The following is a 24,181-nucleotide window of genomic DNA, read 5'->3' as shown; positions in this document are numbered from 1 at the left end:
TATTCCTTTTTATCCAATCATAAATCCTGAGGTCGTCCTCTTTCTGTGGAGTTCTCTTTAAAGCTTGTTATCCCTTTCCTCACTTTTATAATGGCAATTATAACATGATTAATTATATCTCCATAGCTAATGCTTCGGAATTTATAGCAGTACTGTAGCATAACACAGCTTTTATTATATACGAACAAGTCTGGCATGGTCCCGATTGGCTTAAGCACCTGTCTGGCTACAGACATCAAACAAACTGTCAGAAAAGAAAATTAAAGCTACTAATTACTACTCATTATATTAATTCTATCAAATGCTTAATTCAGTGGAGAAGCACACGTTTGTAATATAGCGATCGATGTTATAACAGGAGCTGATTATCAAAGTTACGTCAACATATCAAAATCTCTACTTTGGTTATTGCCTATAGTGGCTGACATCAAATGCATTGGGTGAATATCTGAAAATGAGCATGCGCATACCAAATGTACGGTGAAGATTGCAAAATGATGGTTATCATAATAACTAAAACTTGCACACAGGCTCCCACTAAGGCTAACTTGCTTGTATAAATATGAGCTGTGCTCAACTAGATCCCCCCATTAAGTACCAGTAAGAAGGTGAGCTGAAGGACGTTGGAGATTAGACAGAGAGAAGAAGCAGGCAAAAGGGAGACAAAGAAAATGATGCAAGACGAGGTCCGAAAGGGTCCATGGACAGAAAAGGAGGACATACTACTGATCAACTTTGTGCACTTATTTGGAGATCGACGATGGGATTTTATAGCAAAAGTATCAGGTTTGAAGGTGGCGGGAGACACGTAATAGGTATGAATATATGGCGATGGGTGGTTTTGTAAAGGAACTACCTTTAACACCATAGTTTTGTTGTAGGTTTGAACAGGACAGGAAAAAGTTGCAGGTTGCGATGGGTTAATTATCTCCACCCCGGTCTTAAAAGAGGGAAGATGACACCTCAGGAAGAAAGACTTGTGCTGGAACTTCACGCCAAATGGGGAAATAGGTTTGAGATATGATCGGAAGTTTGCTTCTTTTTTCTTCTCTCTTTAATCATAATCCAACCACTTATTTACAGTTTATTTCCTCCATGGTGATTCTTAGATATTACTGAGAACTTTCCTAAATCTGATTTACAAACTTCCCTTCAATTCACTATGCCTGTTTTAGTATAAAGCCTAACCATCATCTCTTTTGCCCACATAATTTCTCAGATTGTGTTGATCTTCACTGAGTATTTGGTGGTAAAAAATTTATCATGTGCAGATGGTCAAGAATTGCTCGCAAATTACCTGGACGTACTGATAATGAAATAAAGAACTATTGGAGGACTCATATGCGGAAGAAGGCTCAAGAGAGGAAAAGGGCCATGTCCCCTTCACTGTCATCTTCAAACTGTTCCTCTTCATCCAATACCACTACAGTGAATTCATCACCTCTTCCACGAACAGGAGAAACAAGTTTCTATGACACAGGAGGGCTCGAACAAGTTGCTTTAGCCGGAAAAAATGGTGAGGGCGCCGTGCAAGGAGGTGAGAAGGGATACTCGATGGATGACATATGGAAAGACATTGAAAACACTATTGAACCAGTTTGTGATGGGTTTAGTGAAAAAGGTTGCAATTTTTCTTGTCCTTCGTTGGCTTCGCCGTCATGGGACTACTGCCTAGACACCCTTTGGAGTTTCGGTGAAGAAGATGGCAAGATATTTCTCCCTTACGACGATGGGACAGCGATTTTGACTGGCTAATCAGAAATTCTTTATTTAAATTTGTTAATATATGTGATATTTCTCCGAGGAAACTCTAACCCTGTATAGCATGAGTTTTCTCTAAGCTTTATGTGTCATCATCTTAAGCATCACCTGTACCAGTGTTCTGTGTGTTTTCACTTTTCTATAGGAAGATATAACCTTACGTACTAGCAGATCTTCTATGAGGAGATTGTTATGTTCAGCAATGTATAATAGACCTTTAAGCATCAATTTCGAATTCAAGTTTCTGCTACTTAATTGATAGAAAATGAATTAGTTCCATCAGCATTTTAGCATCCTATTCGATTGGAAATCTAAGCACTTCTCATATAAATTACACGAAATTAACCATTCAACACCTAACCCTTTTGATCTGTACAATTATTTTGCTCAGTTCTGGATCTGATTTCTAACCACATGCATAAAGTTCTTCGCCCAAGATCCCAAACTATGACAAAAGGTGTTGGAGAAGGTAATAATGGTTGTTTTTTAAAATATATTTTTTGTTTATAAATACATGAATATATATATATATATATTATTTTTTAAAAATTATTTTTGATCTTAATACATCAAAATATCTGAAACATAAAAAAAATAAAATTTTTTAATAAAAAATATTTTTAAAATACAAAAATAAATAAATCCATAACAATATTCTTATCTATTCTATGCACATTTTAAACGAAATAATTGTCCCCATCAATACTCGTGTGGAAAGAAAAAAAAACATCAGGTTCCCCATGATCTACACAAGCTCTCTTGGAATAGAGTTACGAAATCATGACTGGCTTTTGTGGTTTAGGTAGCCCCAAATGCACAGTTTAAATGAAATTCATCATTATCATCACCTAGCTATGCCTAGTATCGATGAAATAAAGGTAGATGGATTGATGATGTTGGATTAATTAGGCAGGTCAATTTGTATAGTTTACAAGGATCGATCGAGCGAGCTTGTGGGCTGCTCAGCACCAACTCCAAAAAGCTGCTTTGCTAAAGAATGGTCCTGATAAAATGCTTGTATCCATGTCTTCCCGAAATAATATAATAGTTTAGTGCTTCGCTTCTCAAATCCATTATATATCTGTTTAATTAGTGTGGTATTTAACTATTTATATATATATATATATATATATCTTTAATTCGTACAATATTGAAGTCTTCTGGCAAAAAGAAAAGAAAAAAGAATGGACACTTTCATTTCACTTAAATCTTGCGAACTTTCATTAAGCTGGCCCCGCTTGCCACTAATGTCGAAGAGTAACTAACAAGAATGGGCAAAAAAAAAAAAATGACAGTTTAAACGTTTATGCCCTCTCCCTCCATGTATTTCGGTAATGATTCCTTTGGCACTTCTCACAATTTAGTAAGTTTAATCTCATAGAGAAGACCTTCCGATGATCCATGTCGATCGTCACGTGAAAAGAAAGCTAGAATCATGAACTTTCTAGATTTTCAACGAGGAATTAAGCATGTATCAACTATATATTTAATATTAAATAACCATCTCAATTCAATAACTTAAAATATTAGATAAGGTTTCATGATATGATTTATATTATTTTTTAACATATTCTTTCATGTAAAAAAAATTTGGGCTTGAAACTTGTCAAGATTTATATTACCTTGTGCTTGATTTTTATTAAATAAACAGAAATACTGAGATTTCAACTCGTGACCACTTGATTATCAAGACTCTGATACCATATCAAAAAATCATAACGACTTAAAAACTTAAGTTTTCGGATAAAATCTCATAATATAATTGATATTATTCTCTATCACTTAATCTCAATAAATAAGTGATAATCTTAAACCATTCAAGCATATCCTTCATTAATTTCAAAACTTTAATATGTGTGGTAGGTTATATATACCAAGGTTCTTCCACAAATTAAGAAAGGGTTGCTGCGAAAGATTCTCACCATGCCCCACAAGTTGCTAAATGTCCAATTTACAGTACCAGACCATTTCCCCACTATCTACAGTAAAATCCTGCATTTTGTTCCCACCAGTTGTACAATTCATCTTATTCGATCTGTTTGCTTGGAAAAGTAAATCTTCACATTCGTTCAAACTACAACAGGTTCGCCACACTTCTCTTCGAATATTTGAACTCAACGAGCACTTTTCAAGTACTGTTTCCATTGATTGTCTTAGTTCAACCAACCGTGATATATATTCTCTTGTGTCCTTGCTCTGTATTTCTCCTAAAGCTTTCTTCCTTCACTTTATGGCTCTTCCAAGATCTATATCAGACCCAGCCCCATGCATACAGTGGAAGACGAGGCAGTGCCTTGGCTCCCTTGCATCCAACATCATCATTAGCTATATATGTTACTAGCTACCACTATACATAGAATTTCCCTGCAGCTAATGTCTTTTCAATTTGAAGGATATTGTCACAAGTATGGGGCTGAGAGCACAAAACAATAAGAAAATTAAATATTTGCTTTCTATAAAAAGGCATCTAGCTTGTTCCTCACTGAATCCTGCGCTTTTTTATTCTTTCATGCGATGTAGCACTCCACTTCGGGTCATAAATCAATTCTATATAACGCAAAAGAATATGTGAGTGTTGTTGATTTTTTTTTCTCAGGCAATGAAAGATCTGAAATGCGAGTTTAAAACTTGATCAGTCATGTTCAATAAAATTAATCGATATCTATATACATTAATAAATACTAAAAAGAATTGTAAACAATAAATAAAGACTAACCTGCAATGCTAGGAGATGGATGCAGATAAATAAATACGACCTCGTATTGTGTCATGCGCCTGTTTAGCATCTTTTTTTCTTTTTTTCTTTTAATTATATACCAATAGTTTTTGAAAAAATATTAAAAATGAAATAAAAAAAATAACTTGCTAGTATAGTTCTTGTGCTTCTCATTGACTTGACTTTGCTCTATGATGTAGTTCCTTGCATGGCTTGGGTTTCAACATGGCTTGTTTAACCTAACAGGTCAACATGTGACTTTATCTTCTTGTTCAAGACCTGATCTGGCTCTAAAAAAAATTCTGAAGTTGCTATTTTCTTAACATCTACCTAACCCAATTAGGCTAAAATGCAAAATAACAAACCATGCAAGGATAAAATAAATAAAAAATAATTTAGAAATTGATATAAAAAGACAATGCCGTACTAGATTGACCCCAGTTAACAAGCCAAATTTTTAATCCATGTCTTGAACAGAACCACAATGAGTTAAACTAGCTGGACCATCTATCTCTTTCATTTCTCTTCCCTTCTTTTTTTTTTTGATAGGCCTTTTATTAGAGTTAGACATAAGAATCTAGGGCTAAATTGAGGAGTTATCAAAGAATCCAAGATCAAGCTAAAAAGAATGTCATATATAGGGTAAATTAAAAAGTTATCAAAGAATTAGAGATTAAATTAAAAAATTTACCTAACATGTGCAAGTGACATGTCAGCATGCAAGGAAGCCCATGACATTAAGGAGATGCATGTGGCTTTTTCTAAGCTCTAATGACAGTCTTATTTAATGTCATTTGAATCTTCATGACAAGGGTTTCTATTTAAGGCAATGTATATCATAAGTGCAGGCTCGATAATCTATATATTTATTTTTTTCTCTCCCTCCTCACCTCAACCCCTGTGCATCAATTCTTCTCTCCTTTATATTTGGTCCTTGCATCCTTAAAGTTTTTCTAATAACAAATCAAGTCCCTCAACCTCTAATTTATTTTCATGTAATGAAAAAAATATTTTTTTTTCTAAATCAAGCACTAACAAAATGCTAAGGCATGACATCATAACCCCGAGCACTCCACAATGAGCCAACTTAACCAATATTTTAGGCTCAAATTAGAAACAACATATAGTCCAGGGATGAAATCATAAAACATAACTTGGGGAGTGAATTTAAAAGAAAATGAACATAACTAAAAAAAAAGTTAAGACACTATCATGGTTCATAGTGTTTTGTGCGTGTGTGTGCAAAATATTTTTAATATAGCTTTTAGTTTGTTTTTGTTAATGGGCCAGAAACTAATGCTATAAATTTTTTAGGCTCCATTTATTTTTTGAAAAGAATTATTTTTTCAAAAAATATATCTCTAAAAAAATGATTATTTTTCGATGTTTGACATTGTCATGAAAAATAAGTTGAAAAATACTTTTTAGTTTTTGGCTATTTCATGAAAAATAAGCTAAAAAATAACTTGTTAATTTTTTAATTTCTTTTGTCTAGATTATTAAAAAAATAAGGATTAAAATTAACATATAAAAAAGTTGAAATAGGATAAAATTAAAAAATATATATAATTTCATAAATTATTTTAAATAAAAAAATAGTAATTAAAAAAATAGGGATCAAATTTGATAAATGAAAAAACTGAAGAATGAAATTAAAAAAAAATTCAACTTCATAAATGATTTCAAATAATGATAAACAAATAAAAAAAAATTTAAAATTCTTTTTCAAAAAATCACATTTCATAATGGGACTTGTCAAAAGATAGAGTAAGTAAATGTAGAATGTATGTTCATCTATTCAATCACCCAAGAAAACATTAATTGAATGCCCAATATTCCGACTCCATTGAACGAAACCATAAGTGATGCCTAATCCTCCATTGCTAAATGCAAAATGTTCGAAGCTCTATCACTGCCTAGTGATTAAATACAAAAGATAGAGAAATTATCAAGTATCTAATGCTTCTTCACCTACAAAACGACCAGGGGTAATTTACCCTTAAATCTTCAAAATATTCATTTCAAATTTATCCTCTTCCTTTTAGATGTTTTCCTCACATTTTCTGGAATGTTTTCTTTGTCCCTCTTGTTTCTTAATCTTTGCTCCGCCCTTCATGACAACCCACCATGATAATTACAAATGAGTCTCACTTTTTATGCTAGTAAGAAATCATTTAATAATCAATTTTAAAGGATATAACTTAACTAGTTAGGTTTTAAGTTTGCTTCCTGAAAATTATCTGTTCGAGTTCCATAAAATTAAGGGCCACTAAAAATTTATATAGTCATTAACTATAAAATCTATAGAATTAATTGAAGTATATATAAACTGGCTTGAATATCTATATTAATAATAAAAAAAAAATCACCTAATAATCTCTCACAAAACATAAACCTCTAACCTTGGAGATGTGCTATAGTTTAAAGCATGGACCGTGAGGCTGAGAAATTGCAAGAAACTGATTTTCTGTATGATTGGAACTAATCTCGAGATAAAAAAAAGAAGCATATTTCATATTTGAGTAATTTTAGTTCAACGTAATTTATGAAAATAACAATCCTGAAAATATTTATGTTTTATATGTAAGAAGTAATAATAAGAAACATGCATATTTACAGTTGTAAGACATGGATTTATCCCTGAAACTCAATAAATTTAAGGGCTGAACTAGTTCGAGTTGAAAAAAAATAATAAAACTTGATTAATTTATTTAAAAATCTGAATTAATTTGTTGAAATAATCTGATATGACTCGGTCAAAACTTGACTTTAAACTTGTTAATTTTTTTTTTTTTTTTTGTTAAAAGCAGCACCATTTTGATCTTCTCTTGAAAAAAAATTAGAGATCAATCTAAATTGACCCACTCATTACAACTATGGTTTTTGAGATGTTAAAAGTGCCCTTGCTAAATTAATATCAAGAAATTCGAGGAAAAACACAAAAGAAAGTAGATGCAACCCGAGCCCCAGTGGATACACTATAAGACGTATGGGCCTTGGAGCGGAAATGGACAGCCAAATCCATTGTAAATTTGTGGATTTGTCTTCGATTAGATGGCAACTATATGAGTTGACTTGAATATAGCGCGCAGATTTTTCTTGTTGTGAGAGACCCACTGTTCACCCTCCTCAACCACACGCATCACTCTAGACTCCAGCCGTACAATGCCTGCATTTTCGAAGCTCTATCTCTTCGCTTACAATTCCCTCCAGGCCTTTGGATGGTAATGATTGCCTCTTCTTCCTCTCCTTCTCTTTTATATATTCTATCTATCTCTAAACTAATTAACAATGGAGCACTATCGTTAATTTCCATGGCAGGGCAGTTTCTCTCTATGCAATTCTGATTAACTTCTTTTCCACTCACTCACTCAATGGAGCCTATGCTTCTGCTGGAGACCTAATCTGTCAGCCTTTTCTTTTTAATCTTTTAATGTCTTATTATCAACATCATCATTATTATTGTCGAGCATTTTACTTAGCAAAAAAGAATTTATAGATAGGTTGATCACACATCCGTATTTGAAGTGACCCACCGCATCTATGTCCGGCTTGCCGGAGCTTATTTGGCATTTTAATTGGACCTTAGAGCATATAATCTTTTATTGTTAAAAATTGAATTCTGATTTTAAGTGTTTTCTATTCAATATTTGTTTTTGAAGGTTTGTTGCAAACTGTTTCTTTCTTGGAAGTGATTCATGGAGCATTGGGTAGGTAACTTATATATGAAGCTTTATTAGTCCCTTCTCAGTTTACATGGAATAATCTAATCTTGCTTTCTCTTTTCGAAATGTAAGGCGTTGTCCCAAGTGGGGTATTGTTCCCTTTTATGCAGTGGGGAGGAAGAACCCATTTCGTGTTGGTCATTGTTCGTCAAATCGTTGAGGTTTATATCTCTTCCTTTTTATGATTCTTGTTTCCTTTAAGCAAGCAAAGAAACACCCATTTGAGTCCTTTGTCTCGATCATATGTTCACCATTGATAAATTTCAGTGATAAAAAAATGAATATAATCATGGTGTACTTTTGTTAGAAAAATTGGGGGAAGGGAAGCATGGTGGAACACACATCTCACTTATTTTATGGTACTCTTCTAAGATAGGAAGTCCCGTGAATTTGGACTTGGATTACAACACTCTTAACACACATATTTATCCTAGTCTATAGATATTTCTAGACACTTAAGGATAATCGCATCATTAATACTTTACATACATGCACCTAAAAGAATTAAAGGATTCTTTGAATTGATTCACTTTTACTTTTTTTCTAAACTTCAAAATTAATTCCAATTCTGTTGTCTCTTACCTCCACTGATTCTCTATGTCGTGCGTGATGAAATGGAGACTTGATGAATTCCCACTTGCGTTTATATGATATGCTTTCCAGGTTAGCTTTAATGAAATGATTCTGTAAATTTTGCAGGTCCAGGAATTACCATCAGTTTTTATAACTTTTGTTGCTTGGAGTATGGCCGAGGTCAGTTGTTTAACTACTGGCATATTATCTTGAATTTTAGAAATTTTATTTGTGTGTTTTGTGGTTTATCTGTATACAGCCGAGGAAGTTTCACTTGTAACAATGATTTTTTTTTTCAGTGACTTAAATAGCAAGGTTTTTATGCATGAAAGTGGGCAACTGCATGGCTCTTTTGATATATTTCTGCATTTGAAAACTGAATGAGCTTCCTTGTGATTTTTTCTAATTGCATTTTTGGTTGAGCTGTCGACTTTTCATGGTTCTAGGAAAGCAAGGCAAAAGGGAAAGAAAAGAGCCTGATAAATGAAATACACGTGATCACTGATCCCTTTTCTGGTTGGACACATATTTAGTACGCTGTTGACTGCCCCTTAGTAGAAGAAAATGTCAGATACTAGAACAGCAGCAACCTAAAGCTAGAATACATGCTGGCAGGCATGCAAGTAATGGGGGTTTATTAAGGATCAACTTGTTTATGGTACCATTCAGTTTCCATGGGTGTATTGTTGATTTGTATTAGCATTAAAGGTGAATTGTTATTTTTAGTATGGAACCTGCAATTCTAGGTTAGTAGACTTCACTAAATTTAGGGTCTGATATTTATGATTTTCTTTGTCATATTCTTCAATGCTTGATGTCTGATTCCATAACCTCTTCATAAAAAGGTCGTCTAGTCTGTGTAATGGTGCTGAAAAACTGGAGCTCCATTTGCGGCTTTACTTGCTTGTTTTCTTGTGCTTTGTCATTCCTTTTGAGGATTGTTGTGTTAACCCCCCTATCTATATACTATATAACATGCATATTTTGTTTTTTATCTGAGTTCCAACAGACTATTTAGTGTTTACTATATTAGAGAATAATATATATCATATCTTGGGACCTTACCTCATAGATTAAGCTTTTGGGTTAAATTGATTCTTTGACATGATATCAAAGTCTTGATAACCAAGTGGTCACGAGTTCAAATCTCACTATCCCCATTTATTTGATAAAAATCAAGCAGAAGGTGGTGTGAGCCTGTGCAAGTTTCAAGTCCAAATGGTTTTCATTTAAAGGAGTGTGTTAGAGAATAATATAAATCATATCTTAGGATTTCACCTAACAACTTAAGCTTTTAGGTTGAATTGGTTATTTAACATATTGTATGTTGCATCCAATGCTTCTGCTCATATTTGTTCCTTGTTTTCTTTGCTCTAAAGATAGCTTTGGGTGAAAACCAAAAAATGATATGCTCATAATCTTGGTACAGGTAATTAGGTACTCACATTATGCTTTGAACTGCATCGGAAGTTGCCCGTCTTGGATAACATACCTCAGGTTGGCATTCTATTTTATTTAGTTTAAATTAGAATCTTACATATTGAATCATGCGCGCGCACTTGTGCTCAAAGAAACAAACTTCCTGCTGAAACATCAATCTCTCTCGCCCATCCACTCAAATAAAAACACATCGAAACTTATGCGTGCAAACACAGTGTTTAGTGTCAGAATTTGTGCAGTAGGAGCTGAATTATTGTTAAATGTATTTTATAACTTCTGCTTTTGCTAGGTATACCGCGTTCATTGTGCTGTATCCTATAGGACTTGCTCCTGGTGAAAGTCAGTGCATGATTTCTCACTTGTCTTTATTTTTATGATTTACTTGCCACTTCATCTGCTGTTTTAGAAGCCTTTTATCTTGTAAGATTTTCATTCATCATTCACTATAATGCAGTGTGGACCATGTACCAAGCTCTTCCATTTGTAAAGAAGAAGAATCTCTATGCAGATTTCTTTGCTGCTTTTCCTTTCAGCTATTATAATTTTCTCAGGGTATGTCTGACTTCTTGTGAGGTTGCACTATCATTATATTCACTCAAACTAGAGTTTTTGGTTTTTTTCCTGAGAGGAAGCAAGAGATGGAAATTAGTCAAACTTTGATCAGGGAATGAAATTTATTTAACTGGCATCAAGTATGGATTTTCATAGTTAAAGAGAAAATTGTATTGAGGATTGCAATTGGGTGTGGTGATTTTACTTGTTTCATTTTCTTCTGGTCATTTAAAAAATCAAATTCTTGCCGTTTCTGGATCACCATTTTTAGATGGTGGTCTTACCATCATGGCAAAACATTATTGGCAGAAATGTGGAATGGGTTTGTGTGATGGGTCTTTATTGGAAAATGCTGTATGATAAGGCATATCTGGGTTTTTCACACTCGCTGACAAACATTAATGCACTTGACAAGCCTATTCTACCATTCCAGCCTGGTTGTGAATGTATGAAATCATAATGAGATCTTCCCAGCTTGAAGTTAAAAACTTGATTGTAATGACGTTTCAATTATTGGAAATTTTCTTTGCTGGAACACTTGTGAAAGCATTCCAAGCCTTCTGTAGTTTGCAAATTTTTTTAAGATTCAATATGTCACCCTGATGTGTGGTATGTGTATGCATCATAAACACCACCAGGATGCGTTTCTCCTTTGCTTTCAGATAAAGAGCAGAACTACTGAACTGTTGTCTATTTAAATACTCATCAAATTCTGTATCTTTGAATTTCCTGGTCAGGTTGTGCTTCTCTGCTATCCTTTCCTCTGGTTAAATCTTTACCGGTATTTGTTAAAGCAACGACGGTCAAAATTGGGCAGGCATCAAGAGACAAAGAAGAAGAAGTGAATGCTAGAGTTCTTTCATTGAGACGCCTGGTGACCATTCTTGTTGTTATCAATTGTGTTTGGTATTTAATTTCTGACAAATCTGATCGATGCATTTGCTACCTTTATTGAATGTTAGAGATATGATTTCTGGAGCTCCATGTTTTTTAGTCTGCCAGGCTGGTGCACAGTTATGAAAGTTTGACATGAAATTCTGATTATGCATGGAGTTGCTGTATATTGAAAATGAGAGGGCTTTCATTTATTTACGAGGTGAGCTAATTCTATTTTCTCATGCCTGCTAAGAATTTGAACTTAATAAATAAATGAATTTTGCTTTAATCATACAGGTGCTACATAATGTAAAAGTAATTATTTAAAACATGCAGACCTTTACTATATGGTGTCCATTAATTTGTATCATGGCATGCCATCTTGAATCTTGCATGTATGTTTTTGTGCAATGTACTCTGCCTAGCAAATCAATGCCTCTTATTTAGATATGATCATGAATCAAAGCTCCTTGCGCATGCCTTGGAATCCAGTACAGACTGATGTTCCTAAACCACAGTCCACAAACATTTCAAACATGGCTTTCTATCCGTACAAATATTAAGGTCGATAATTTCCACTCATTTGAATTCCTAGTTGTGATTAATTTACTCTCTCATCCGATGTTCTTTCATTAATGGTCTTCAGTTATGTTAAGATTTGTATTTTCAGCTAATTAATCTTGAAGTTCATACATAATTCCAATCCATATCTGGGGCTTTAACTGCCTTTCCTTTTAGATGTGTTTCAACTCAAGTGTTTTCTCGTCCTAGATTTGCAGCTAAACAGAAAGCTAGCTATAAGCAATTTATTTAGTATTTATTAACATTAGGACCGAGGGTTCTGTTATTAGGTTGGTTCCTATTCTCATAATCGCGTGTGAATAGTGAGTCACTCTCATACACCAAATGATTAAATCTCAATTCCCTGTTTAGCTACATGCTTGACTCACTGTTGTCTAATGGGGCTTTGATTAGGGCATATGAATCTTAGGTGGTGCTTTAGATCCTTGTACCTTCTTTAACCTACTCAGCTCCACAAGACAAAAACCTGGGACCAATTTTCTGAGCAACCTTTTAATCAAAGTGGAAGCATTCGCCTAATCCTTGTGCAGTGGGCACAAGTGGGCAATTCTTAAATGATTGAAGAGAAACCAGACAAAGATTACAGGAATCATGCATTAACAGAAACCAGGTAAAAACAACGCCAACAACACCACCACAGATGTGTCTTCAAAAACCTTCAACCTTGTTTCATCCAAGGTATGGAGTTTTCAACTTCTTAAAAATCTGCTGAGGGGACCTGTTCGTGTGTGCTTGGGTTAATGAAAAAGACCTCGTAGACAATGGCAGCAATGGCAGACCCAGCGAATGGACCAAGCCAGTAGACCCAGTGGTTGTCCCATGTCCAACTTACAACAGCTGGCCCGAAGGAGACTGCCGGGTTCATGGATGCGCCATCAAAAGCACCACCAGCTAAGATGTTAGCACCCACAATGAAACCAATAGCAATGGGTGCAATTATCCCAATGTCACCCCTCTTTGGGTCAACAGCTGTTGCATACACAGTGTAAACCAAACCAAAGGTCATCACAATCTCGAAAACAACTGCATTCCATACACCAACTCCAGATGATAGAGCAAAGGCCGATGTTTCCTATAACACCACACGCACAAAAAAAAAAAAAAAAAAAACCAACACGGTTCAGTAAATACACAGTTGTTACATGCATATTGCACAGATTATAAAAATGGTGATGGGGCAATTAAAAATTTCTTACCAGTCCACCAGTTGCCACCTTAAGAAGCAAGCAAGCAACTACAGATCCAAGGCACTGGGCAATCCAGTACAGAAGAGTTCTAATGAATGTTATATGGCCACCAATGAAGGCACCGAATGTAACGGCAGGGTTTACATGCCCGCCAGAAATGTTGGCACCGACCGACACCGCAACAAAAAGGGCAAAGGCGTGAGCCAACGATGCAGCTACTAGCCCGGCCGGGGTTGACGAGCCATTATCGGTAAGCTTATCTGCAAAACATTCATCATTTTGATTATTTACCAGGTATTGAACTGAGGGAAAAAAAAAAAAAAAAAAACAGAGTGGTGAATTAATAGATTCTTACTGAAAGCCATGCCAGAGCCTTCCCCTGCAAAAACAAAAATGAGCATAGAAATGAACTCAGCTAGAGCTGCCTTGAGTGCATCAGGTTGGCCAGCCTCTGCTGGAGATCCGAATGCAATGCTAGTGATTGCCATTTTAGTAATTTAATAAGCTCTGTGCCTGATTTCAAACTGCCTTGAATTTTCACGTTTCTGAAGCTGATGAGTGGTGATCACTCGGTGACGGTATATATAGGGGGTCTCATGGAACGGTCATGAACCGGAACAGCCGGTTATATCCGATTCCAGCTATATTTTTAACTAGGTCCTTCCTGGAAGCCACCTGTCTTTTTCTGATAGGCGGGCCGCCATTTTGTTGCTATTTTGCCACGTGTATGGCTGATGTGACAAAGACCGGCTACTCGACGGTGGAGAAGTTCTCGCATCGACCAATAGTTGGTTTGGTGGGGGGACCCCCAATGATTGTCGAATGACCGACCATTGGATTTGTTTATGTTGTACTGATGTGAGCAGGAGCTGTTTGGAACTCCGTTGTAAACGGGCGTTTGATAAAAATTTAAATATAAAAAAATTAATTTTAAAATTTTAAAATTATTTTAATGTTTGATATCACAAAAAACTTTAAAAAATAAAAAAATATATTATTATAATATATTTTCAAATAAGTTTTTTAAAAAACAACCATTCCTATGTTTTCGAAAACCTTTTCATTTACTAATGAATTTTTTTGTATTTTTAAATTCTAATCAAAGTTAATTATTGTAATTAAAGTTAGATTTGGCATAAATATTTAGTGATGATATATGTGGAGCTGTTGCCAATGAAGTGAATAATTAATTTAAAAGCATTTTTAATAATATTTTAGTTATTTAAAAAAACACATCCAACCATTCATGATATAAAAAATTGAATTTAATAATTTTGAGAGGTATATCTTAATTGATCAAGTTCTAAGTTACCAGTTTGAATCTCATAAATCTCAGGACCACTAGAAACTTACATGGTCGTTAAGCTCAAGGCTTATGGAATTAGTAGAGGTATAAGTAAACTAGTCTGAACACTCATATTAATAAAAAATAAATAAATTTAGTGTTATTCTATCACCAGATCTACTAATTATGTAATCATTGTATAAATATTAATTCAGAACCTCAACTTGTGATGACATTAAATTATTTATGATGACTTTCCACTATGAATTTTTTTTATTGAGGTTGTAACAATAAGAAATAAAATTAAAAAAAAATTGCAGGTATGATATATCCTCTCCGTTTCACATATACTCATCATCACGAGCATTTGTAATCATCTAGATCAACAAGAAGTCAACAAATTCTGAAAAGCAAAAATAAAAAATAAGCCCTTGTTTTTTTTTCTTTTTAATTTGATAAAATGCTTATTCGTGACTTGCTCACAAATTCACAAAGTATATAATTTGTTATTGTTTTTGTTTTTTTTAATGTGGGTATCCAAATTAATTTGTGTGTATCTTGATTAATTTTACAGATTCTGAATTTAAAAACTATATAAATTTCAAGTGGTTATTATATTAGCAACAACATAGCTCATCTAAGATTAGAAAAAAAATAAATTTCTTGATTTCAAGTTTTTATCAAATCACCTTATATAGTTTATTTTTTATTTTATTGTTGTCCTTGCTCTTGGCGGTTCATGCTTAGTTTCATAGTATTTGAAATAGAAGATCAAATCAAGCTGAATACCTGTTTTCAATTCTCAAGTTATACTTTAAAAAAAAGCTATAAGTCGCAGCTTTTTTGTAATCAAAATTGTAAATGTTTTTAATGTAACTCATGAAAAAATACGATGTATATTAATTAATAAAATAATTTTAAAATTATAATTGAGATAAAAAAAAACCTTGTCACATTACCAAACAAACTAATAAAATAATAAATGTATATTTTAATAATAAAATATATAACTGAATCTGTTTGTTTTTGCGTTTTAAAAGTGTTTTTGAAAAAATTTGAAAATTTTTGATTAACTTTAAATTAATATGTTTTTAGTGTTTTCAAATCATTTTGATGTGCTGATGTTAAAAATAATTTTTAAAAAATAAAAAAAATCATTGGCATGTATTTTGACACGAAACGTTATTTGAAAAACAACAGCAACCACAATGTGACAAGTTCTAGAGTGTAGTTGAAGTTGTTTTTCAAAGTGTTTTTCGTGTTGAAATGCATCAAAATAATAATTTTTTTTATTATTTAAAAATTATTTTTAAGATTAACGCATTAAAACGATTTAAAATATACAAAAACATTTATTTTTAATAAAAAAATTAAATTTATAGGGAATGTGATTTGCATCGTGTTTTCAAAACGTTGCTATATATAAGATAAACTCCTCTTGCTTTCCAATTCTTATCCTCTTACCCCTTAGTAAGGGTGTTCAGATCCTTTCATACATCATGGAATCATGCCCTACACCATAATCCATTTATTTTAACAGTTTGCTATGAACTTATCCTTAATTATACTGGATTTTTTAAGAAATCGGAGAAAAGAATAAGGTCAAATAAGCTGTTAAAATTCATAGAAAAATAAGCAGGTAAGACGGCAATGATGGGCTTGGCATTCCCATATGAATACATACATAATCATAAATGATTATTGAACCGACCATGTACGTAAATGTTTGATAATTATTTCCAATGCCGTCATGTCATTAATCTATGCATAAAATAATCTTGGTTTCAGCATGATTTCATCTTGTCCTCGAATGGAGGTGTCAGGGCAGGTGTGCTAAAGAATGTTTGCCACCTCCCTCTCCTCCTCCACCTCTTATTTTCTAATCTTATCTGCTTACATTTGTTATTCTCTGGACGGCTATGTGGGCTTCCCGGAAAATACTTTATTTCTCAATCCGCCTACTTGTTATGCTGGAAGGAGATTGAGTGAGTCTACGGACATAAACAATCTTTTAAATGAGAGAGGTGAGGTTTTTGGCTCATTTCCTACTCATGTCATAAAAAAAACTAAGTTATAAATTAAGGATCTTATACATATAGGAAACTGGTGATTTTAATTTGGGCTGCCAAGTCTTGGGCTGGGTAGGTTGAGCTCATAATTTGAGTTAGAAACAACCAAGATCGAGCACAGCCTGTCGGGCTTAAACTCTATTTGGGCCTTATGGGTCAATAATCACATATATTACCAAAACAAGCCACGCACATCAACTATGAAATTTTTTTTTTTCCTGCCCTAAATCTTTCTGTTAAACAATATCCAACTCGGAATCTCCCTTCCTCATCAACATCTAGTAGCCTAGTGGCCAGACGTAGAACGAAAATTCCAACCCATCCGGGCTCGAAGCTTCGAACCAGCAAGAGTGCCGTAGACTCACTCTATCAAAGACGGGATCGGACCTTAACCCAAGCCTAAATCCCTAAAGCCTCCCTCTCACTTGTCCTGACACCATGGGCCGAAATCAATATCCACAGATCGAACATGTCAGATTTTGATCTTGAAGGTGCATAAAACGCCCCACAGCCAATCTCCTTTAAACATGCACTTTGTCCTTCAGGCATGGTTGACATCCACGGTCAATCAGAAACTCGGCTGATTTAGAGATAGAATCAGGCTAGATTAAAAAAAAACCCGGTGTGACCCAATAATAACCGGTTGCAACTTGTTAATATTTTTTTATTAAACAATATTATTTAATTTTTTAAAATTAATCTAATTAAAACCCCGAATCCAAACCTTAAACCGAAGTGGCAACTGGGTTAATTCTAAAAACCATGCCATCAGGACATTGAGCTCGGTAGTCCTTCAATTATGGAGCTATACAAGAATTCGGAAAACGAAATGTGTAGGACGTGTAAAAGAATCTAGTCTGATTCGAGAGGAACAGACTGGAGCTGCCCTATTCAAACAAGATGGTCAGCATATTAATTACTCTCCTTATCATTGTAATAGCAATGGTTACTGGTCTCTTGCCGTCACCCACCTAACCCCCTGCGCCATTAAAGCATCAATCTAAGCAGGTCTCAATCAGAAGAAAGTGCAGTTCGTTGAGTTCAAAGTCTTCAACTAGCTTCCACTCGTAAAGCTAACTCAGGGAATTGAACAATATACTTTAATTAAATGCTATTCGGTCAAAGCAAGCACCCCCTCTTTTGCATGCATGCTTGGTCAACAACGGTTTGAAAATGTAAGAACTTTTTTACGAACATTATTAGGTTTTAGGTGTTTGAAATTCACTTCGGAGAATCCCATGACATGGAACTCATTATGCTGTTACCTTTTTACCAGCATGGTAATGCATTATGGAACATGGTGAATATTTTGCGATGTAATTCGAACCTAAGACGTCACCTCTCGTAAGTATCAGCAAGCTAGCTAGAAGCTCATTTGAACAGTAACAGAACTTAATATATTTCACGTCCCCAATTGAGATTTAGAAATACTTTAAATAAATAAAAACGACTCAAATTCACAAAATTAATGAAATCACAAAATTTTAAAAAAATCCAATAAATTTATAGATTGTTTGTCTTTTTCACTTATAGAAGTGGGTGTATATATGTTTTCATCACACATATATATAAAGGTTTTACTTCAGGAATGTTTAAGAATATAATATAAATTATATTTTTAAAAATTTTAATTTTATTTGTTTAAAATAAAAAAAATTCCACATCATTTTAATATGCTAATATCAAAAATAATTTTTTTAAAATAAAAAAAATTTCATTTTAATTTATTTCTAAATAAAAAATACTTTAAACCACTATCATTATTACAATCTCAATCAGCCCTAAGAATAGTTTTCAGACTCGGTCTGGTGGGTGGCTCGGTCTAAGACCCGGGTTTTGACCGGGTCATCGGGTTGCTCGGGTCAATTTTTTTAAAAAATCAAAACGACGTCGTTTTAGTATAAAAAAACAAAAGTTAACAGGTTCCAATCATGTTTTTGACCAGATCACACCGGGTCTTTTGTTTCTTTATTTTTTCTTCAACTCAGTTTAGTTTCAGACTCGAGTCAACCGGATCCCAGGTTAACTCGTTGAACTGGACAAGGTTTTAAAACTATGCCCTAAGTGTTTTACACTTGCATATTCCAGAGCTCTATTGCACACATGTCGAGCTTGAAATTTAAGACGCTTTCATAAACAAAACTAATGAAGTAAAAATATGTTATGAAATAGTCGATGATGACGAGACTTCAACCCATGACTTAGATAAACTACTTCGTTTCTTTCCACAAAAATCAACCTTACGAGGGCAATATGTTTGAAGTTTCAATGTCATTTCTTTATTTTTAACCTTTTCTATCTTCCTATTTTTAAATATAACCAACCAATTTGGTGGATGTTTTATTGTGTTTGGATGTAGTGTAATTTTTATGTTTATAATTTAAAAAATAATAATAATATTTTAGTGTTTTTCAACAATTTTAATATATTAATATAAAAGATTAAAAAAATATTTTAAAAAATATCCTTCAACCACAGCTAAGAACAATACTTTCTTTTTTTGGCTTTACGAAGATGACCAAATTCTTTTAGTGGCACTACATCATCTATCATACGCTGTTTCCCTCAAAATATCTGTAGAAAAAGCTTTATTCACTGAACATCGAGAAATCGTGTGTTGCTCTTCGAGGAACATTAATTAACCGAACCATTAGCTAGCACCGACAAAGTTCATTTCCTAGCTGGCTAGCAAAGTGGCAAAACCCCCCACCGTTCTCCGCCATGGCAAACGCCGTTTGCGAAAGACTATCACACCACCAAACGACCCAACGAGTTTCCCTTCCAGTCACCACGTCATGTCTGTTGCTGAGCCGCCTGGGTCACGTGCAACCTACAACTGGCTAGGTTCATAGGTTTGTGCCCGCGCCGCACGGCCTTCACGCCAAGTGTCGTGCAGCGTGAGTGACTCAGGGGTCTCCAATTCTCTACACGTGTTAAAATGAAGGGGTCCCCAGATGGCTTGCACCTAATCCTCCATGTGCAGAGAGCACTAGACGATAATCTTATTGGCTTATAGCAAGTTCTGATTGGCCCCACTTTGTGATAGAGACGTTGCCTAATTAAATATGATTAAGATTTTTAATTAAATGGTTTTATGACTTCTTGGTATTATAATTATAGAAATAAAAGATAGATTCTCTTAAAAGTGCTGTCACTTGTGAGTTCGGTCGGAAAAAGGTTACATGTGACACAGGATAAATCTAAAATGCTAGCATCCGTAGAATATCCATAAAGTATAAGGAAATTACCAATTTCAAAACCCTGTGGTGTAATAATTATTGAAATTTGTTGATAGCCATGTTGTTATGAATATTTATGACACAAAACCTAAATCACTCTGCATAATTTATAAAACGAACAAGAAGTTTACCTCTATTACTGAAAATACCTTCATCTTTAAAATAAAATGAAATAAATCATTATAATAAGATTGGATCCATGGCTAAAATCTTCACTTTACATGAAGCTTCTTAAAAGCATTGTTATAAGATTTGATTTAGAGGTCGTGTGGGAAACGTGGGTAAATCCGTGTTTTTAAAATATTTAATTTTATATATATATATATATTTTAAATCGTTTTGATATGCTAATTTCAAAATAATAAAATAAAATAATATATATATATATTATTTAGATGTATTTCTGTATGAAAAACACTCTAAAAAGCAACCGCAATTACACTCCTAAACAGGCTTTGACAGATATATAATTTGAGGTTCGGTATTGGTGAGCTTGATGAAAATTTTGATTTTTTTAATCAAAATAAAATTTAATTCAAAGGTTTTTTTTTAAATAAAGATTAAATCACATGTGTTAAAAAACAAATTCAACTCAAAAGCATTAATTATTAGGTGAGGTTTCAATATATGATTTATATTATTTTCTAACATATTCTTTCAACTAAAAACCCTTTAAGCTTTAAACTTGTATAAATATACATTATTTTATGCTTAATTTTTATCAAATAAATAAAAATGATAAGATTCGAACTCTTGTTCGCTTAGTCATGTAAACTCTGATATCATATTAAAGAACAAATTCAACCTAAAAACTTAAATAATAAAATAATAAAATTTCAAAATATAATTTATATTATTCTCTTTAACCTAAATCAATTTACCCAATTTCTACAGCATCTAAATCAACGAAACAACTTGGTTAATTTAGAATAACTATTTACCTTGTAATATTAAGATAAATAGTTTACGAAAACCTTTTACCTTGGGATTTACGATAGAATCGATGCACACCGACACTCTTTTTTCTTCTTCTTTTTTTGCATGCAATTAAAAATAAAGTATTCACATCAAAACTAAAAAAGAAAATCATGAGAAATTAACTTCTAGCACCACTTATTGAGGTGAAGATCATCTTTTAATAATCATGCTAATGCATCTAGCTAGCCCCAATATCAGAATCATAATTAAGCAGTTACTATAATCTACATCTTTAACCACTGATCAACTTCATCACCAATGCATAAATGAAAACCGTGGAGTTCAGGTTTAAAAGTTTAGGATCTCAGCATGGAGAGTGATCCTGTATTCTTCCATGGAAGACACTAAAACTGTTTACGATTCGGAGAACTTCACGCAGGAATGTAAAGTTCGGGGTGTGAAGAACATGGGAAGGGTGTTTGAGCGGCATATAATTGGCTGGGTTTATCGATTACTTACAGAACAAGTTCTTCGATGTCTCAGTTAATTAAATAGCGAAAAAGAGTAAAATTTATGGTTAGATATATCCAAACGAGTGAAAAGGCAACGATTAAAGAATAAAAATACACAAGCACCAGTATACGCGGTAAGATTCATTGAATTAAGAAGATACCTTTTGTTTTTCTTTCTGCAATTTTGTCGTAAACGGGATATTAATATACTAAGGAGCTTTGTCTGTTCATACTCAGAGAAACTCCAAGAACTTGTATAAAAAATTGAGTTAAATTAATGTTCATAAATGGTGGACTGTATAATGCAATAATTATCATTGCCCAACATTGCACTGCACCTTACAAGCATGCTACCTCCTCCCATAAGCGCTTGATTGAGGAATGATGACATAATTTATTGTAGATATGCCATCATTAATAGTTAATCGAACGATTTAGGTTGAAGGGGTATGAATATGATGTTTACATGTTGAACATACAAGCGATATTGACCCCCGTTTCAATGCTCAAAATTAGGGAGACACTAACCTCAAGTCATGATCTCCATGAAACACATATGAGTGCCCAAAACTCATGCGGCTCAATGCTTTCCTAAAATACAAATATCAATGTAGATGCTTAGAAGCCTTTATGGCTTATAATATAGGTTATTCTATTGAATTTAGTAGTTATAAATAGTTCGATTGTGGATTTATCATAATTAGAATTTATAAAAAATTTATGGATAGACAGAATTAAGTCCAACAAGTGAATTATTTATGCTAAATAAATAACCTAATAAGAAAGAATCATAATTTTTAATTCAATTATTGGATGAGATTCAAATTTTATCAAATAATTTTACAATCTAAGTTTTATGGACGGATTGGCTAGATATAACTAACTGAGGTTCTAAAAACCCTCAAATTAGACATAAAAGATTATTTTTAGTTAATTTTATTATTTTTTTAGTTATTGAATTTTTAACTTAATTTTAGGTTTTATGTTGTTTTTCCTATTTTACTTGTGATTTTGATTTTTCTACTTCGTAAAAGTCAGTTTTTGGTATATTCAAGTAGTTGTAAACCTTTAAAAAAGACATAATTTTTTTTTTTAAAAATATTTAGTATTAAAATATAAAACCGATTAATTCAATTTTTATTTGTGATTGTTGTTTTCATTTACGTCAACTCAATAAGTCAAAGGCACCCTCCATCAAATTGTACCTAGGGTGTCTACATGGCTCAACAAAACAACACCTTCAGTCAGGGTGCTTGTTCAGATTTCATGAATATTGAACCTTGAATGAGACTAATACACTTGAAGCCAACTATTACATTCAGTTGCATCATTCTTTAATCAAACCTAATCTAATCGCCACCAATCACAAAGACAAAACATGTATGCATTAAATGAGGACATGCTCCTTAACAAAATATCTCTTAGGGTCTTATCATTGTTATTAGTAGCAAAACATCCCATAAAACTAAGAACTAGAGTAACTTTAATTTATAATTGCCCCTTACCATTCCAAGTCTTTGTCCATGGGTAATCTAAAACTATAAGTGATAAACATATTGATTATTTTATCATTGCATTGGACATATTTATGTGGGTTTAAAACTATATAAATAGTCTTGAACCCCAAGGTAAGTCATCTTATTTTTTATAAGAAAAATTTTTATTCTTCTCTTTCTAGTTCTTGAATATCCTCTACAACTAAACACACACACATACAATCTCATAAACTCACATCTTCTACCTAAACTAATTTATATATTGAAGGGTCTCCAACTATATATTTTAAGTGACTTTTTTCCTAGGTGATCAAATTACTTAAATTTAAGCTTCAATGCTTTCAACCCATCATAGTCTTAAAAAGAGAAGGTTTTTTATGATGCTCTCAAGATCCAGAATATTAGAAAAATTACTTTTTGTCATGTTTGAGTGATGAATGATCACATGTTCATGTCAATCTTTCATTCTTTATAATTGTAGTTTTTTGTTAATGCATGTATTGTCTACACTGATAATGATATTTGCGATATGTTAAATATTTAAATACAATTTCTTTGAGGCTGTAGTTATGTTTTCTCGACGAGTTTAAAAATTAATTAAGAATTATTAATTAATGCAAAAAACAACTAATAAAGGATTAATAATTTTGGAGACTCAATCAAGAATTATTTATCTTTAAGAACTCGATTGAGAAGTAGATGTTGTATTTGTTGGAGCAATTTACATAGAGATCCAAGTAGCTCAATGGCTGACCCTTCGCTTGAAAGATCTTGGCAGTAGCCCCAGGCTAAGTAGAGGTCACGAAGAATATCTGATAATTTATATAGCTTAAGGGTGTCGAAAGCTACAAATTAGAATAGTGTCAGAATAGATCGTAAGTCAACTATTATATGGTTGCTTTCAGTTTTCTCGGGCAGTTCACAAGCCAATCTAGGACAGCCCCTATGAGAAATGCTTCGCAAAAAAAAAAACAATAATCCGAAAGTACTCATTATTTTAAGCTTCGTAAAACATTTCATTAAATTAATCAATACATCCTTACTATGCTGCTGACTCTCCAATTAATTTAGCTCGACATTCTGCTTTAGATTCCCTCGAAAATAAATAAACATTTCTTGTCCAGATAAGAACTTCGATCATTTGGACAACAATAGGCACTTTTCATAAGGTTGAAGTCCAGACCCGTTTCTCACCTAAGAAAATTTTATCATATACATTTTCTCGATTGTTTTTTGTAAAAAGTTTTTTC

The 24,181-nt window shown here is 33.2% G+C and overlaps 3 protein-coding genes across 4 annotated transcripts; 2 read left to right on the top strand and 1 right to left on the bottom strand.

The window, feature by feature from the left end:
• Window positions 1-577: 577 nt before the first annotated feature.
• Window positions 578-2,001, top strand: LOC118045673 (transcription factor MYB48). Of its 2 annotated transcripts, none has more exons than XM_035054363.2 (3): window positions 578-786; window positions 882-1,011; window positions 1,272-2,001. In XM_035054363.2, exons 1-3 carry the CDS (start codon window positions 672-674, stop codon window positions 1,753-1,755), a joined length of 729 nt encoding a protein of 242 aa, XP_034910254.1. In that variant the 5' UTR covers window positions 578-671; the 3' UTR covers window positions 1,756-2,001. The 2 variants fall into 2 exon arrangements, with proteins under 2 accessions (XP_034910254.1, XP_034910253.2); XM_035054362.2 differs by having other exon boundaries at window positions 761-815.
• Window positions 2,002-7,541: 5,540 nt separating this feature from the next.
• Window positions 7,542-11,859, top strand: LOC118045675 (uncharacterized). The gene is made up of 9 exons (XM_035054364.2): window positions 7,542-7,701; window positions 7,799-7,884; window positions 8,140-8,187; window positions 8,275-8,363; window positions 8,902-8,955; window positions 10,205-10,272; window positions 10,505-10,554; window positions 10,670-10,767; window positions 11,505-11,859. The coding sequence occupies exons 1-9, from the start codon at window positions 7,643-7,645 to the stop codon at window positions 11,610-11,612; spliced, it is 660 nt and encodes a 219-aa protein (XP_034910255.1). The 5' UTR covers window positions 7,542-7,642; the 3' UTR covers window positions 11,613-11,859.
• An 856-nt stretch (window positions 11,860-12,715) lies between these two features.
• LOC118045672 (aquaporin TIP1-2) lies at window positions 12,716-13,957 on the bottom strand. The gene is made up of 3 exons (XM_035054361.2): window positions 13,768-13,957; window positions 13,422-13,672; window positions 12,716-13,297 (listed from the first exon to the last, which is right to left on the bottom strand). Exons 1-3 carry the CDS (start codon window positions 13,898-13,900, stop codon window positions 12,923-12,925), a joined length of 759 nt encoding a protein of 252 aa, XP_034910252.1. The 5' UTR covers window positions 13,901-13,957; the 3' UTR covers window positions 12,716-12,922.
• Window positions 13,958-24,181: the final 10,224 nt, after the last annotated feature.

The sequence above is a fragment of the Populus alba genome, chromosome 1 (assembly GCF_005239225.2).
Source record: "Populus alba chromosome 1, ASM523922v2, whole genome shotgun sequence".
NCBI classification, from domain to species: domain Eukaryota; kingdom Viridiplantae; phylum Streptophyta; class Magnoliopsida; order Malpighiales; family Salicaceae; genus Populus; species Populus alba.
Note: the sequence above shows the minus strand (reverse complement) of the source record. Positions and strands in the feature narration are given on the sequence as shown.

Coding starts and splice junctions, on each gene's coding strand:
- LOC118045673 (XM_035054363.2), top strand. CDS start 672: ATGATGCAAGACGAGGTCCGAAAGGGTCCATGGACAGAAAAGGAGGAC. Junction 787..881: donor TTTTATAGCAAAAGTATCAG/GTTTGAAGGTGG, acceptor GTTTTGTTGTAG/GTTTGAACAGGACAGGAAAA. Junction 1,012..1,271: donor CACGCCAAATGGGGAAATAG/GTTTGAGATATG, acceptor TATCATGTGCAG/ATGGTCAAGAATTGCTCGCA.
- LOC118045672 (XM_035054361.2), bottom strand. CDS start 13,900: ATGGCAATCACTAGCATTGCATTCGGATCTCCAGCAGAGGCTGGCCAA. Junction 13,673..13,767: donor AGGCTCTGGCATGGCTTTCA/GTAAGAATCTAT, acceptor AATGTTTTGCAG/ATAAGCTTACCGATAATGGC. Junction 13,298..13,421: donor AGGTGGCAACTGGTGGACTG/GTAAGAAATTTT, acceptor GTGGTGTTATAG/GAAACATCGGCCTTTGCTCT.
- LOC118045675 (XM_035054364.2), top strand. CDS start 7,643: ATGCCTGCATTTTCGAAGCTCTATCTCTTCGCTTACAATTCCCTCCAG. Junction 8,188..8,274: donor AGTGATTCATGGAGCATTGG/GTAGGTAACTTA, acceptor TCGAAATGTAAG/GCGTTGTCCCAAGTGGGGTA. Junction 10,273..10,504: donor TCTTGGATAACATACCTCAG/GTTGGCATTCTA, acceptor TGCTTTTGCTAG/GTATACCGCGTTCATTGTGC.